Source organism: Chaetura pelagica, unplaced genomic scaffold (genome assembly GCF_000747805.2).
Source record: "Chaetura pelagica isolate M959 unplaced genomic scaffold, ChaPel_1.0 scaffold142, whole genome shotgun sequence".
Taxonomy (NCBI): Eukaryota; Metazoa; Chordata; class Aves; order Apodiformes; family Apodidae; genus Chaetura; species Chaetura pelagica.
The window spans coordinates 701427-716212 of NW_009952973.1; the positions used below are offsets into that span (position 1 = coordinate 701427).

General features: G+C 43.7%; 2 protein-coding genes across 2 annotated transcripts in view; one reads left to right on the forward strand and one right to left on the reverse strand.

The window, feature by feature from the left end:
• Positions 1-14786, reverse strand: part of LOC104387246 (probable E3 ubiquitin-protein ligase HERC3) — a 19837-nt gene that overhangs the window by 4798 nt on the left and 253 nt on the right. Inside the window, exons 2-16 of the mRNA XM_009995964.1 lie at positions 13888-14020; positions 12265-12341; positions 11479-11700; positions 10667-10758; positions 9968-10098; positions 9064-9212; positions 8696-8772; positions 8298-8392; positions 7001-7060; positions 6248-6350; positions 5910-6093; positions 5403-5593; positions 4204-4299; positions 2996-3100; positions 2798-2920 (exon numbers count right to left, since the gene is read on the reverse strand). Of these exons, the coding sequence (XP_009994266.1) occupies positions 2798-2920; positions 2996-3100; positions 4204-4299; positions 5403-5593; positions 5910-6093; positions 6248-6350; positions 7001-7060; positions 8298-8392; positions 8696-8772; positions 9064-9212; positions 9968-10098; positions 10667-10758; positions 11479-11700; positions 12265-12341; positions 13888-14020 (1838 nt within the window). The remainder of the gene's footprint in view (positions 1-2797; positions 2921-2995; positions 3101-4203; positions 4300-5402; positions 5594-5909; positions 6094-6247; positions 6351-7000; positions 7061-8297; positions 8393-8695; positions 8773-9063; positions 9213-9967; positions 10099-10666; positions 10759-11478; positions 11701-12264; positions 12342-13887; positions 14021-14786) is intronic.
• On the forward strand, positions 138-353 carry PIGY (phosphatidylinositol glycan anchor biosynthesis, class Y). Its single transcript, XM_009995873.1, has one exon. The coding sequence runs from the start codon at positions 138-140 to the stop codon at positions 351-353; it is 216 nt and encodes a 71-aa protein (XP_009994175.1).

Here is a 14786-nt window from a genome sequence, read left to right on the forward strand (position 1 = left end):
CGCATAAGCGAGGAGCGGGCCATCGCGTACCCCGTCATTGACGGCATCCCGAACATGAATCCCCGAGGCGCCAGGACGACCGGGAAGCAGCCCGCGGCCGAGGGCCCGCAGCAGGCCTAGGGGCCGCGGGAGGAGGCATGCTGCCCTCCCTGCCCACCCTGACCGTGCTGGTGCCCCTGCTCTCCTTGGCAGGCCTGTTCTACTCCGCCAGCGTGGATGAGGCCTTCCCACAGGGCTGCACCAGCACCAACAGCCTGTGTTTCTACAGTCTCCTCCTTCCTGTTACCATACCGGTTTATGTCTTCTTCCACCTGTGGACCTGGATGGGGATTAAGCTTTTCAGGCACAACTAGTGCCGTGCATTTGCTAGCCCCGGGGCTGCCCTAAAGCAGCACGGTTTGTTTAATCTCGTCAGGTATTGCAGTGGGTTTGGGAGAGTTCCCTTTTGGCACTAGTGACTGTCATAATTTTCCTAGTGGAATGTGGAACTTGAGGGAGTCCTCTGCAACAGCCTATTACTTAATTACTGCTAAGACAGATAAAGAGAAGGAATAACTAGAACCACCAATTCCTTCCAGTGTATCCCAGCAAGTGTTGGGCATTGGTAGTGGCACTAATGAAAATCTTTTAGGTGGTGATTGCTTTTACAGGAAGAATTGTACCCTGACTGAACTAAATGATCTTAAATAATAAGAATGACATGCATCATGATATGACTGTCTCTCTGAATTACAAGCTTTGATTTAATTTTGAATTGACGTGTGTATTGAAGTGTATTTGTCTTGTGTCACAGAATCACGGAATCTTTCTGGTTGGAAAAGACCTGTAAGATCATCGAGTCCAACCATTAACCCAGCTCTACCCAGTCCAGTGCTAAACAATGTTCCTACGCTCTACATCTACAATCTTTTAAACACCTCCAGGGGTTGTTGATTCAGCCACTTTAATGGGTGGCCTAAAGAATGTAGAATTTCCCTGTCAGAACATTAAAAAAAAACTAGGCTGATGTTTAATTGCAAAACTTGAGTTAAGTGAAGACATTTACTTGGATGGTAGCCTAGTCTGTATGTCCAGTAGCTGCTTGCTTGCCTTTTTCATTTTTTAATATTTTTATTTTCAGAAAAAGGTGAGGAAATGGCAGCGCTGCAGAAAAGATGTGCTTGCACATTTAGGGCTTTTGTAAGAGCCAGTTTCCAGTGTCTGCTTAGGAGATGCATGTCCCTATTATATTTGTTGAATGTGTCTGAGTGTCCAAGTTTGATAGCCAGGCTAGGTCATCTTCATTAAAGGGGCAGGTCCTAACAGGTTAGAGGAAAAACTACTCCAGCTGAGCCCAGGATTTGGTAGCCAAGTTGGCAGCTAGAAATGCTGTTTAAATCTGTTGTTGAGTGTCTTTCTTCTTAGCACTGTCTCCTCACTCAGAAGGGGAGAGGGAACAGGAGATACTTCAGCCTTCCCTGTTTTCATTTACAGTAACACTAGAGAATGGAGTGGCAGACCACTAGGAGGGTGTCATATGCAGGGAACTGCTCTTGCTACTGCCTGACAAAATGTCTTTACAGGACAGAGCTATAAAGAAACAGGTTAATGCTACAATAATCTATTCCAAAGATTTTGGTTTTTATGTTTGTGTTACTAGGCAATTTATATTTGCAACACAAACACATGAATATCCTTTACCTGGTGAAAAATTCAGAAATTTAGTTGTAAATACTGCAGACCACAACATCTCTGGGTGGGACACTTACTAATAACACAAATTGATCAGGCTACTACTGGGCAAATCATGCTGTGGTGGCAGGAGGAAGGGCAGTGCCCGCAAGAGCTGTATTCAAAGGCTGGGTGGCTAAGTGCAGCTGTTTGCCAGAGCTCCTGGTTCAATCAGTGGAGACAGACTCCAGACCTAGAGGACAGTGCAGATCACAAGCCTTATTGCCACCGTAAATAAATTCCTCTTTCAGCTCATGTCCTGAGCAAGGGGGAAGGAAAGGTAGCTCTAGGAGCTGTTGAGAACCTTCTTGGTGTTCATCAAAGAAGAGCTTTGACAGATCAGGTTGGCAAGAAGGCTCACTTGGAAAGAAGCAGAACTGGGTAACAGGGTACTGTGGTTGCTGGTTCTGGCAGGCGTGTTACCAGACTAACCGTGCTCATGTGAGTGACTGATAGGGCACACAGTCCCTGAGCTGAGCTCCAGGCTGGCCAGCTGCACTGCTGCCATGTCAGCCAGCTGATGGCTTCTGTAGGGCAGGGCTAGCATTGCAACACCTTCAGAAAATACAGCTGCCAGAACCTTTGGGTTTGTGTGGAAACTAAAGCCACATGGAGACAGGAGACTTATAAAGTGCTTCTCACCTCCCTTGCTGGTACTATCCTTTTCCTCTCAGGCAGCATCTCCATGAGAGCAATGGCTTTTGTGGCTGTGTTGCTTGCCAGACTCTTAAGGCTGGCTGCGCAGCCACATAGTTTTTCACATACAGCAAACTAGCCTGGAGTCTCTGAAGACAGTCTAGCAGAAATAGTAATGGACTTTGCCAATTACCAGTTTCCTGAGAAATCCTATTACATCACCCCAAACAGCATTTAACTTACACCAACAAAGCCTGATGGCTACCTGGAATAAGAATATAAGATTCTGCCCTCCAGATTTACTCTAGATTCCCCATGGAACATGTTTTATAAAAATGTGATGAGTAGTTCTGTTATGAATACTGCAGCCCTTCTATCAACACTTCAGTAACACTGGAACCCAAAGCACACTGCCACAGTATTTTCTGACCTAACAAATACGATATCTTACCTTTAAGATGCTCCTGAATTGCTGGGTTGAGGCACTATTTAAATTGTTCCATAGGTCTTGCAGAAGGTACTGTCTTCGGACTGGAAAAAGCCACTGTTCCCAGGCTATCGTTCTTAAGACTACCTGAAGATTGAAGGAACAGCCTGTTAGTGGTGTGTTTATCTCTTCTAACTTGTAAAAAAAAATTGCCACACTTACAGGACCCAAATGGACAGCTGTAGTCTTGCTTTCAATGTCATAAACTAAGAGCTTGTCTTCCATGCTAAAGATGCATGGATACTTGGTCAGATTCCATAGGGGTGTCTGAAATAACAAGGATGAAGACGTGTTGGTTTTTTCTTGCAAAATCAGAGTTTGGGGGTACATATGCAGACTGAACTGCCAGTGTGTATTCTGAAACATGCCCTTCTGTACACTATACCAACATAGGCACACTCCCCAAAAGCAGCTTCTAAACACTTCTGTGAGTGAGAAACCCTGACAGAGAGGCATCTGAACTATCTGTGCAGGCAGACACTTGTGTTACAGTGCCTCGAAAAAAAAGCACAGAAAGAGTGGTTTTAACAGCATCTTCTGTAATTCAGCTAAACCAAAACGCATAGTGAAAATGTCCTGAATACGCAGATTATGGTACATTTTAATGTTAAAAACTGATGGGTTTATTAACTGTAATACCAAAAGTAGATACTGGTATACTACTATATATATACTACTATATATATATATATATCTGGTTGTATACTGTTTCTTAAACCTCCTCCACTCTGGTTAATTGGTAGAGAATTGGCACATTAGCAAACAAAAGCTTCTGAAAGGAGTGAGTCGTTGCCCTGCAAATTCCAGCCAAGTTGCCAGAAAACTGCATTTTTGCCTAAGGAAGCTTCTGTTATCCATGTTTCCATTCCATGCTACTTCCTATGACACTGATTGCATCGTCACGAAGAAATGGACCATTTCACAGATTATTTTTTATTACCACAGCTTTGTTTTTCAATGTAAGCAAATTAAAATGCTCAGGAGGGTTGCTATATAAACGTTTTAAGAGACTTCACTGTGGTTCTGTTAATTAAACATAGTAGAATCCAAAGTAACAAGAAGCATAGCAACCATCCCTCATGGTGCCATTTCACGCCGATCACCAGTTCAAAGCAAAAAGAGCTGCTTAAGACGTTGGAGGATACCTGCAGCTCTCAGAACCAAAGGTCATCTTGCAAAAGGTACTGTTGTAGCTGCTGAAGTACTGGAATGGTAAATAGTCTGCTTAATATAGAACAGCTGGAGGACTAGGGAAGACACTGTCTTTGAGATGTGCTCAGCTAGAGTCTGGACTTTCATGTATATCAACTCATTTAAATAAAACAGAAAACAAAAAGTGTTTGGCACTGCTGGTGAGGTTTTATACTTACGTTTGCACAGAAATTCATATGATTTACTATAGCTTCTTTCACTTGAGGCACGTAGAAGTTTTTTGCTAGTACTCTGAAACCAGCTCTGGAGTTCACCTGCATTGATACACACAGTATGGAAAGGGGTGTCAGTAGGTGTAGGGAGCTCTGCATCTGTGGCAGGACAGGACTAAGGAGTAACAGGGCTCGGCAGAATTGCTCTCAGACCCTGCACAGAAGTGGCAGGATAGAAACGCTACAAGTAGCACAGCACTCTAGAGTGAGAAGTCTCAAAAAGCTGTGTATAAACTAATAGGAAAGCAATTTTCATTTACACTGCAGACCCCTGAACGGTACTCCCTCAGGAAAGGTGTGTTTCACGTTGAATGTTCACATTGCTACGTGTTGCCTGGCAAAGATACTATTGGGGGGGGGAACAGTGAATACATAAAGCTGCAAATTACATGACCACTTACAGTGCAGCTGGCCTGCTGCTCTTTGGAGTTTATTTATCTTGATTTAATACAGATTCAAGAGTCTAAACTCCAAGGCCTAAATCTGCATTCTCAGCCAAAAGGATATTCAATTCTCAACAAGATTTAACAACTCTCTCCAATTCATACTAAACGCATGCTCAAGCTCTTGACTTTCCTAAACTTTGAATATCTCAGCAGGCGAAGGGATGGTTCTCACGAAGATGGCAATTACTGCCCTCTTTCTTTCCCTTTCTCATATACAGCTAAAGATACTCTAATTCTGTTGTCCCAGAGAATTTCCTGGGTAGCAGGCTTTTAAAGCACCATGCAGAGTTACTGTAGCAGCCACCATGTGCCAGGCCCAGGTGTGTTGTCTTTGAGATGCTGTGAGCAGTTACTGGGGTGAGGGATCTTACTAGTGGAAAGGGGAATGGACAGCACATCCTTAGCTCTGTATGCATCCATGCATGCACTTCTGGCACTACTGAATGCATCCCTGCCCCTGCCAGGGGCTATCACATGCTTCAGCTCTTCATTTCTGTAGAGGGTCGGCCAGGCACAAGGCAAGAGCCTGACTCCTTCAAAGCTACGCTGATGTACAGCCAGAGAGATTCCTGAAGCAGTGTCAAATTATGAGGCCTCATGTTCCCTTGTAAGAAGGAAACGCAGAGAATTCAACAAGTGAAAAGGGTTAAAACTCACACTGACACCTCTTCTCTAAACAGGATCCAAACTCTTTCTCACCTGGTAAAGAATTTGCAGTATTTGCAGAGTTTCTGGTTCACGTGAGTTCCCGTCATAGGGGCTTATTAGATAATCCATGCCTCTTTGGACAATATCCGTGACAAATTCTGACACGTTTTTCTGGGAAACTCTCTGATACAGAAAGACCAGCCCCCTGAAAAAGGGTGTTTCTAGATTTGACAACAGGTGTTCTGTAAAGAAAACAGCAGTGAAGTATTCATCCCAGGTAACATGAAAATAACTCCAATTTTAGATGAAGCTGTGTTTTCTCTTTTTATCGAATTAACTACTCCGAAAAAGGCTTAATTTTGCACTACAAAGATTATTAAGCCTCAGAATGAGATTTTTTTTTATCTTGTGTCATTCTGCATAGGTCCCATGTTTCTACTTCTACCAAAAGCATTTTTTCCAGGCTGAACAAATTACAACGGTGGTACCAACTCTTGCTCTGCAGCTGAAAATAACAAAGCATTTAAATCATTCACTTCTATCATTATGAAACCCTACCAAGAGTTTGCAGGGCCTTTGGCTGAAGCCTCGTGATGGCTTGTGCTAGCAGGCTGAGAGAATGGAAAGAGCTGTCATCATTGCCCCGCAGAAGGAAAGGCAAGATCAAGTAGAGTCTAAAATTTTCAGGTGAGATGGGAGAGGAAGACAATGACAGCAGTAACTTCTTAATCTCCTTTTGCACCTTCAGGGGGAAAAATAATTTTAAAAAATGAGTCAAGGGTTAAAAATGCAGTTATGTTTTTCCAAAATAATCTATGAATTAGGTTGGCACAGAATTCCCAAGTTTCATACACAAATCCCAACCTCCTCAGTATCTGTATAGTGAGAATCCTTACCTCCTGGAGGACTTCTGGCTTCTTCCTGATCTTCTCATAAAATTGTTGCACTTCTGACATGTCTACACCTGAGAATTCTTTGGAAGTTTTGAAGTGTTTGTCACTGTCACAAAGGAAGAAAACACACACCAAATTATGTGAGCAGCTGTTCTTTGTTCCTGACTGAATAGTGAAGCATGCTAACATCAGAAAATATTTGGAAAGTTCAGCCCCAGCTCCAATGGGTATCATTTCATCTGTTCAAAGAAGATGGTCTTGGTGCGGTGTGACCTCATTAATAATATTCTGTCCTTCCTGTCTTTTGTAGCTGCACACAGCTAATGGTGGGCTTCCTGTAATTCACCCTAAACCTACGGGGAGAAGCTATTATGGATCCTTTGGGAGCTGTAATATTGCCTAAAGGGCTTATCATAGAATCATGGAATAATTCAGGTTGGTAAAGACATTTAAGATCATTGAGTCCACTGTTAACCTAACACTGCCAAGTTCACCACTAAGTGCCTCATCTGCACATCTTTTAAATACCACCAGGTATTAAGTGTGTTAAGTTTCACTAAGGGCTAATCTGCTAGAATGTGAGCTTCTACAACAAATTTCAATAGGCCTGGGTGGGATAAAAAAAAATCATTTTAGCATGGGCTTTGAAAAATACAGACTTGTTTCTTGCAAATTCAGAAATGACAAATCTCTATATAATAACACTTGCTGGTCAGTTGGCATGCAGACAATCCATTCCGTCACATCCAAGTCTACCTTTTCCCCAGGAAGCTTCCGTTGATGCAAGCCTCAGATGAAAAGATCAGTCTGATATTCCTGATATTAAAAAACAAACCAAAGTCAGTCCTTCCAAGATGAGCAGCAACTTCAGGTTTTTAATTCTGAAAGAACAATAAACCTCTGTACACGTGTGTCTGCACCTGACCAGAGAAAACTTTTCTTAGCACCACTTTATTGACAGCGTTGAAGAAGACATTGTATTTGAGGAGTTAGTGATCTTCAGCAAGCCACCTCTGCTCTCCTTTGGAAAGAAACCTGCTCAAGCACCCCATGCCAGCCTCTGCTGCATGCTGGTGGGTGTTATGATGGAGATATCTTCTCCTGACAGGCTGGGACAGTATCTGGTTTTGTTTGTTATGCAAAAGAAAAGCCACTGTGGCATGGAAAGGAGGAGGAACCCCTCCACAGACAGGGATCTTTGTAGCACGTTGAGAGAAAATCTATCAGGGTATCAGTTTGCTGCTACACAAATCTTGGGTTCCTGGCATCTGCAGGGACATGAGACTTAACTACCTGTATCCCTGGTTATATCCTTATTAAAGCAGCTATTTATCAAGTGACTTGCTGTCAGGCCCTTCCTACTGAGATCTGGGAAGAACCCTCTCTTTCACCCTCTCAAAAACCTATTTCCATATGATCGGAGCCACCCTAAAAATGGTTATTTAGATCCAAATTAGCCAAGATTTTTAAATGCCCAGAATCAGCAGCTGGAGGCAGACTTGCCCAAAGAAAATAGCCTCCCATGTAAGATCTGAAAAAAAGACAGTGTAATCGTAATTCTCAGCCATAAGTGTAAGTCTTCCCACAGTACTGTGTACTTCCTGCTTTTGAAAATGGATAACTAATGAAGGGATGGCTAATTTTTAAATGCTGACACACACAAAGCAATCCAGTTTGGTTACTCTGGATTGATATTTTTGCACAAGGCCCTGGCGCACAGACTGCACCTTTCGCTCATTTAGCTGGTCAGCTCTTCATCAACTTAACAACCATTCTGTGCAAGAAGAGGAGGACAGGCTTCCAAAGCCTGGCAGGTCATCTGCTCTGTTCCCACAGAGGGGATAGCAAAGGGCTGCTGCTTATCAACATCTCTTTTTCCCTGTGCAGAAAACTAGGTAAGAAGTGTTGGTACAAGATTCTGTCTCAGCTAAATTCTTGAACATCACTTCCTGCAATAGACTCCAAAGAATGATAATTTTTAGAAAAAATCATATATTGGGGGGGGAAGGAAGAGAAAAAGAAAGAAAAAATATAAAGCAGGTTTCTGACTTACTGTTTTATAAGCTCCCAATGTTGCAAACTGGAATTAGAAATCCATGCATCCACATCTTTATCCTTCAGAGTGGCAATTTCCTTCAAATAGGAATTCTATGTGAAATGCAAGAAAATATTGACAAAATTACAATTCTAGCAGATGGGATTATTTTTTTCAAGACAATAATTACAAGAAGATTTCAGCCTAAGTATGAACAAATTAATGGTCATCCATATGCATTAATCACAGAACAGATATATAAGTGCAATACAAATAAGTTTCTGGGCAAGTATGGAAAAAACTGCAGGAGACATACATGAACATGGAATGCTAAAAGCAGGATGGAAAATCCAGGTGTTTGCAGCAGTTATATGAACAATGGTAAAATCAGAAGCCATGATCAAATATTGACATACCTTGATCATTTTGCGAAGAACACTACTTTGGATTCCTCTTGTAATACTTCCAGTAACCTTTTGTGATGTGCTATTTTCTGCAAAAGAATAAAAAGATTTTCAAAGGAACATTGGAAGAGACAATCTTCAGAGAGGTCAGTGCAGAGATGTGGAACAGTAAAAAAACCCTCAGATAGCAGCTGTCTGTCTATGTGGTTTTTACCCAGGATGATAAATCAAGCAGCAAATGCAATTATCCATTGCTAGAATCTGTTGGGATGACCAAGCAAGCATGAGACAGCATGTAAGCCTCTTGGTGTAAACATGAAATCAAGAAAGCAAACATTTCCCTGGAAGAAACAAGTACAGATTGTACACACGGGCATTACCCTGACACAATTTTTCAATATTCGCTGGTGAAGTGATGGGAAGTGGTATCAACTGATGAGGCTTTCTCCCATCTCCCAGCTGTCCTTCTTCACCAGAGCCAAATGAATAGACTTTGTCCAAGGAGGGGACATAGACCAGTGTCTGCTGACTGTTCAGAAAAAGAAAAATTGTAATTATAATAGTACCACTGAGGTAGTCAAAATAAAATTTACTGATGCATTTTCAGAATAGACAGCTGAGGTTTGTCCGAAAATCCTGACAGTCCAGCTATAGAACCCTTTTAGCCAAAGTCTTTGGACCCTTCCTTCCATAAATATTTAGCAATAAAGAAACATATGAAGTCAAATTTCCTGCACTATTCTCTAATGTTTGTGATTTATCCTGATTCCACATACAAAAATAAAGCATTATGCCTTGCTAGCTTCACACCCTTCCATTGTTAAATGCACAGCTTCTATGCTGCTGAGATTGATACAAAGCCCAAGAAAGTAGACAGGAAAGGCAGAATGATACCGAGTAATTAACACCACTCTTCAGTTCTTTCTAAGGGCCCACCAGTTTGTCAAAGTGGACGGGAATTTGGTGACTTTCCCAACACAGGCTTTTGACAGTCTTCTGCCCTTTGTAACCTAGTATACCCTTTGTTTCTTAAGACAGCAAAAAGCCAAGGGCCGCTGGTGTTTTCTGCAGCCTTCTCCCTCTGCTCAGCACAGACCGAGAGTTCTGCTTCGCTGGGGCTGTGGCAGGGGGGTGGCTTACACTTGAAGAGTGGACAATATTCTGACAGTGCAGAACTGCCAGGATACAGGGATGTGAACATCCCAGTGGCTCCCCTCCCTACTGCTTTTCAGTGATTCCCCCAAGACCTTAACCTTAAAAGGCACGTTTCTGGTACTTTCCCACCTGCCGCAGGCAACCTGTGAAACTCTTGCTCCCCACAGCTCTGCCACCACACGAGGCACAAGTTCATTCTGGGTAGAGTTGTGACCAAGCTGACCAGCCCCTCCTGCTCCAAAGGTGCACACCAGCCCCTCCTTGAAGAAACAAACAGGATCACTGCACTGTTAAAGGCATTCAAATGGTCACTACCAAGAGTGAGAGTCAGCAAGATATAATACATTATATGGGACTTGATTCAAAACACCCCTGATTCAAACACAGGTAGAGTTCACTTCACATCAAGCCTAATCTTACATTGCCTTATGTCCAAATAATTTAACTCCTGAGTAAAGCAATTTAACTCCTGAAAATAATTCCCTGTTGTTTAAGAATTTTATTTGTATGAGTGAATATGCTATTGTTCACATTTTCTGAAGTCCCAAATATGCTATAAAAAAGAAAATAAATTCAAAAAGTACTGGGAGTTGAGCTACATCTCTTTGCCCCAGGATTCCCATTCCCCACCTCCCTCCAAAAGCTTGCATGCAGGTGATGGGAATCTGAGAAAAGGCCAGTTTTCCCAACAGCTTACTCAGCAACCCTTGGGGATCAATTTGGATGGAAGCAGGCATTGCCATCCCAGTTTCTCTGTGCTGACTTTTAACAACGTATCTTTTCATGCAGGGTGAGCTATCAGATGCTGACTTTCCATTTCAGACTCACCTTGGAGAGAACTGCAGTATGATCTGCCCCACATGCAATAAATACAGTCTTCCAGTGCTCTAACGCTCTAACATAGGCTGGGCAGTCTCTGTCTGGAAGGAAGATAGCACTGCTAAAGTGAAAGAGTACTGGGGGGGTCTCACACAAATACAGATTTAGAAAATGGGGGGAGGGTAGTGCTTTTCAATCCTCTCTTACAGCAATTCGTGTATTTACAATCTGACTTTGAGTGGTTTTCTACCCTTCACTACAATATATTCTCTCTCATAATGCTCTGACTTTTTCATAGTATTTTCTTTTCCTTCACATTTGGTGCCAAAAGCTACTTGGCTTCAAAATATCTGACTCTCAAGGGCGAGGACTCATGCAGATCTCACCTGGCTAGATCCTGCTTGTCTGGGGCAACTCTGTTCTAGACTTCTAGTTTTGAAGATGTGTGATTTTAATTTTTCTCTCACCTTGTGTTTACAGAGAATTAAAACAGGAAAAGAGGTATAAAATTAATTTATTTCATGCAAGACTGTCTGGAGAGAATAGGAGTGGAAAGAGACCTCTGAGACATACGGTTTTAAGAACACACACTATCCCAGTTGGCCAGATAAAATGATTGGAAGGTCTCTGTAGAAATATAACCTGTAAACCCCCTATTTCCTGCATTCCCTTCCTGTCCAGGAAACAAAGAACTTACCCAGATGCACTTTCTTCAAAAGTCTTTCCTGTCCACTGCTTCTCCAGCCCTGAGGACCATTCCTGTGCCTGCAGTAAGCCAACTGGCCAGAAAAACAAACCTTCATACCGCTGTCCTTACTTACCTTCTGTGTCTCCAAGTCCCAGCTGTCCAAAACCATTCTTCCCCCAGGAGTACACAGCTCCAGAGAGTGACACGACGGCGCTGTGAGCTCCTCCAGCAGCAATATGAGCAAGTGGGATACCCTTTAGTCTTTTCACCAGGTGTGGCTGAGGGATGGACGCAGTGAGGCTCCCCACACCGAGCTGTCCGTGAGCGTTCTTGCCCCATGTGAAGAGTTCACCTCCTTCACACACAGAACAAAAAAAACAGCTCAGCCTCACTCACTTTGAGTCTTAGCACTTTGGGAGTAGCAGTGAAAAGCAGTGCTGTTTCCAGGGACCTGGCTCCAAGGTGAGACCATGATCTGCAGCCAAAACTCCCTTTTTGCTTCTGATCCCTTTGGGGCAGTCCCATGCTGCCTGTGTGGCTCAGCACAGCAAGAATAAAGGCAGTGTGTTTCCACCTCTAAAACCATACTTGAAAGAAGTTCCCAAGCAGAGAGGTGCTCCAACTTAAGAATGAGCAGGTCTGATGACCACAGGGTTGGGCGACCACGTCTGTTCTCCACAACACACATTTGTGGACTGGGAGTTCTCAGGAACTGGAGAGGGATAAAGCTGCAGGTCCCTGAGTGCTGGGAGGAAAAGGCAGGACTGATAGTACACTTTTTGTCTCCCACCCATCCCTCATTACTCTCTAATGGTGTCACCAGCTACTGGAAACAGTTCAAACACCTTTCCCGGGTGAGGCGCAACCCTGCCATAATGTGACTCCTGTTTGGAGGAAAAGTGTGTTTGAAAGAGGCTACCTCTGGAGAGCGCCATGGCGTGCTGGTCCCCACATGATATTTGAACAATGTCTTGGTGTCTTAGCTCTCTCACCAGCCTATAGCAATAAAGAAAAAACAAAACAAAACAAAACAAATTAAAATAGATAGATGCTGTGCCATGAGACAAAGTAAAGGAAGAGGATTCTCTGCTCACCACGTCATAGCACATTTAGCAGGAATTATGTGGAAAAGCACAGGTAACCCTGTAGCTGGTAGCCCTGTCTTTTGATGGCCTGCTGCAGCTGGGATAACTGATTTTAGCTGTGGTTTGCACCATGGGAAGCTGAGAGAGAGTCAGGCTGGCCTGCTGCAGCTGGGATAACTGATTTAGCTTTGCACCATGGGAAGCTGAGAGAGAGTCAGGCTCAGCCCTAGGCAAGTTAACAGAAAATCTCACAGCACACTGCTGTGCCATTTTTAAATGACAGTTACCCTTGCAGCTTAATCAAAAGGTGGCCAGGTTCAGATGTGCTTGGGCCTTTTCACCTGCACCTTTCCCAAGGCACATGTGGTTTGCAAGTGATCTGCATTACTCTGTGTGACATCCTGGATGCATAGTGCTTGTCTTGAACAATCCAAGAGATAAACAGTGTACTCAGACACTTAGGATGTCTGGTGTTTGTCACATCCAAGACATAAGCAGTGTTTAACAAAGAGATGGTCTCAACCCACCAAACCAGTTTTATGGCAAGCACCCCATGTGGGGATGTGGCCACAGGTAACTGTGAACTGGAGAGTTTGGTGTGGGATGTGCTAAGATTGTAGACAAAGAGGCACACACAATAGGTGCCACAGCTAGCACTGAGCAGAGTATCCAGTGATAACCAGGCCTTAAACTAATTAAGAGACTCCAAGAGTGTTCCATGAAAATCAACAACTTGGCAGAAGAGACTTAAGGTCTATACAAATAACTGGGCTAAAGAAATGCAGGAGGTGATAAAGAATTTTCACTACAAACATAGAACAGTTGTTGGGTAACCACTCATGGCTATTCCAGGAATTAATTGTATAAAGGAGAAGAGTACCAGTCTCAAGTCACATCCTAGGACTGGATCATCATCGTCCTTCGTCCTTCTACTACGAGACCAGCTGGATGCCACTGGAGCTCTGGGTGTTGACTTTCCTTTAACTCTTTATTTCCTTTCCTGATCTCTCTCTTTTGTAGCTTAGGGTTAGCTATGACATCTATTATAAGCTTATGACAAATACATAGTTGTAACTCTTACCAGCTGATCTGTACCTAAATAGAAGGCTATTTCTACACCCAATATTTTATTATCTTTGTTTTGCCCTGACAGGATTGCAAAGAATCCCCATGCATCCGATTATCAGATCGTGAGACTCTGATACATGATACCGACCCTTAAGAAGTTTGGGAGAAAGCTGTCTCATGAGCATCTCAAGCAGCTCAGATCTTGGTGTTATCCTCGAAATCACCTCACTTCTTGCTGGGTAACAAAAGAAGATGAAAGTTTGGGTACTAGGAATGCATGTTCCCTCTCTACAACAGGAACACGCCTCAGTCTCTTGGATGTTACCTTTAGGAAAAGTGGGTGACCTCTGATCATCCATCCATACCTCCACCTCATGTAAGCTTCTTACCTTGTCTTACAGCAGCTAGATGAAGCTGTAGCCCACTGTTCAGAAAGCTCCCCATCAGGGGAGAGAACAAGCATATGTGTTGCATCATGGTTTGAACACTGCAGCTTCTCATTCCCCTGTGACTGTGTGAGTTCTGCAGAACAAATACAGACAGAGACCACAGTTATGCTAAGGTACCAGGCACCTTAACTATTCCAGCCCCCTCCCCAAGAGCTCTGTGTGCTACTGCATTGACCAAGAGCTTCCACTCCTCAGGAAGAAGTGAGACAGGCATTAATAACTTCTGGAGCCCCTTGGGCTTTCAGTGTCCCGCCCACTGCTTGGTTTCATGCCAGACAATTTTTCTGGTTATCACTAAAAGACATTTTTCTGTCTCTTAGGCTGCAGAGCCAACCAGCTCCCAAGACGATCAGCAAAATGTCAGCAGAAGCACAGTCTGTTTCTTTTGCACAGCTGGGGAGAGTGTCCTGGGGAGAAAAAGCACTTCCTGAGGCATCTGATAGCCCCATATTTGTCACACCCTTGGGGATGGGGTACCTTGAAGTCCGATGTTTTACAAGACACTAGAGAAGCAATGATGGAAAATGCACACATTGCCTGTTTCCAGCAGAAGGAATTTCCTTCTCGTCTGCAGTTGCTTTCCCGACCCCGAGGCACTAGGTCTCCTCAGCTCCTCGTCCGTGCCCCCCTGCAGCACAAGCGTCTGAGACCCGGGATGCCCAAGCACGAAAGGCAACCGTTCAGCTGAGCCTTCTCCGATTTACCCAACACCTCCCGAGACACACTGCCCACCCTTCTCACACCTCCTCAGCTTGATCACAACGTGTAGCTGCAGAGGAAAACCCACGCCTATTCCCCGGCACGGGCTGTCTCCTTCCAGCCTCCCCCGCCTGCGGCGC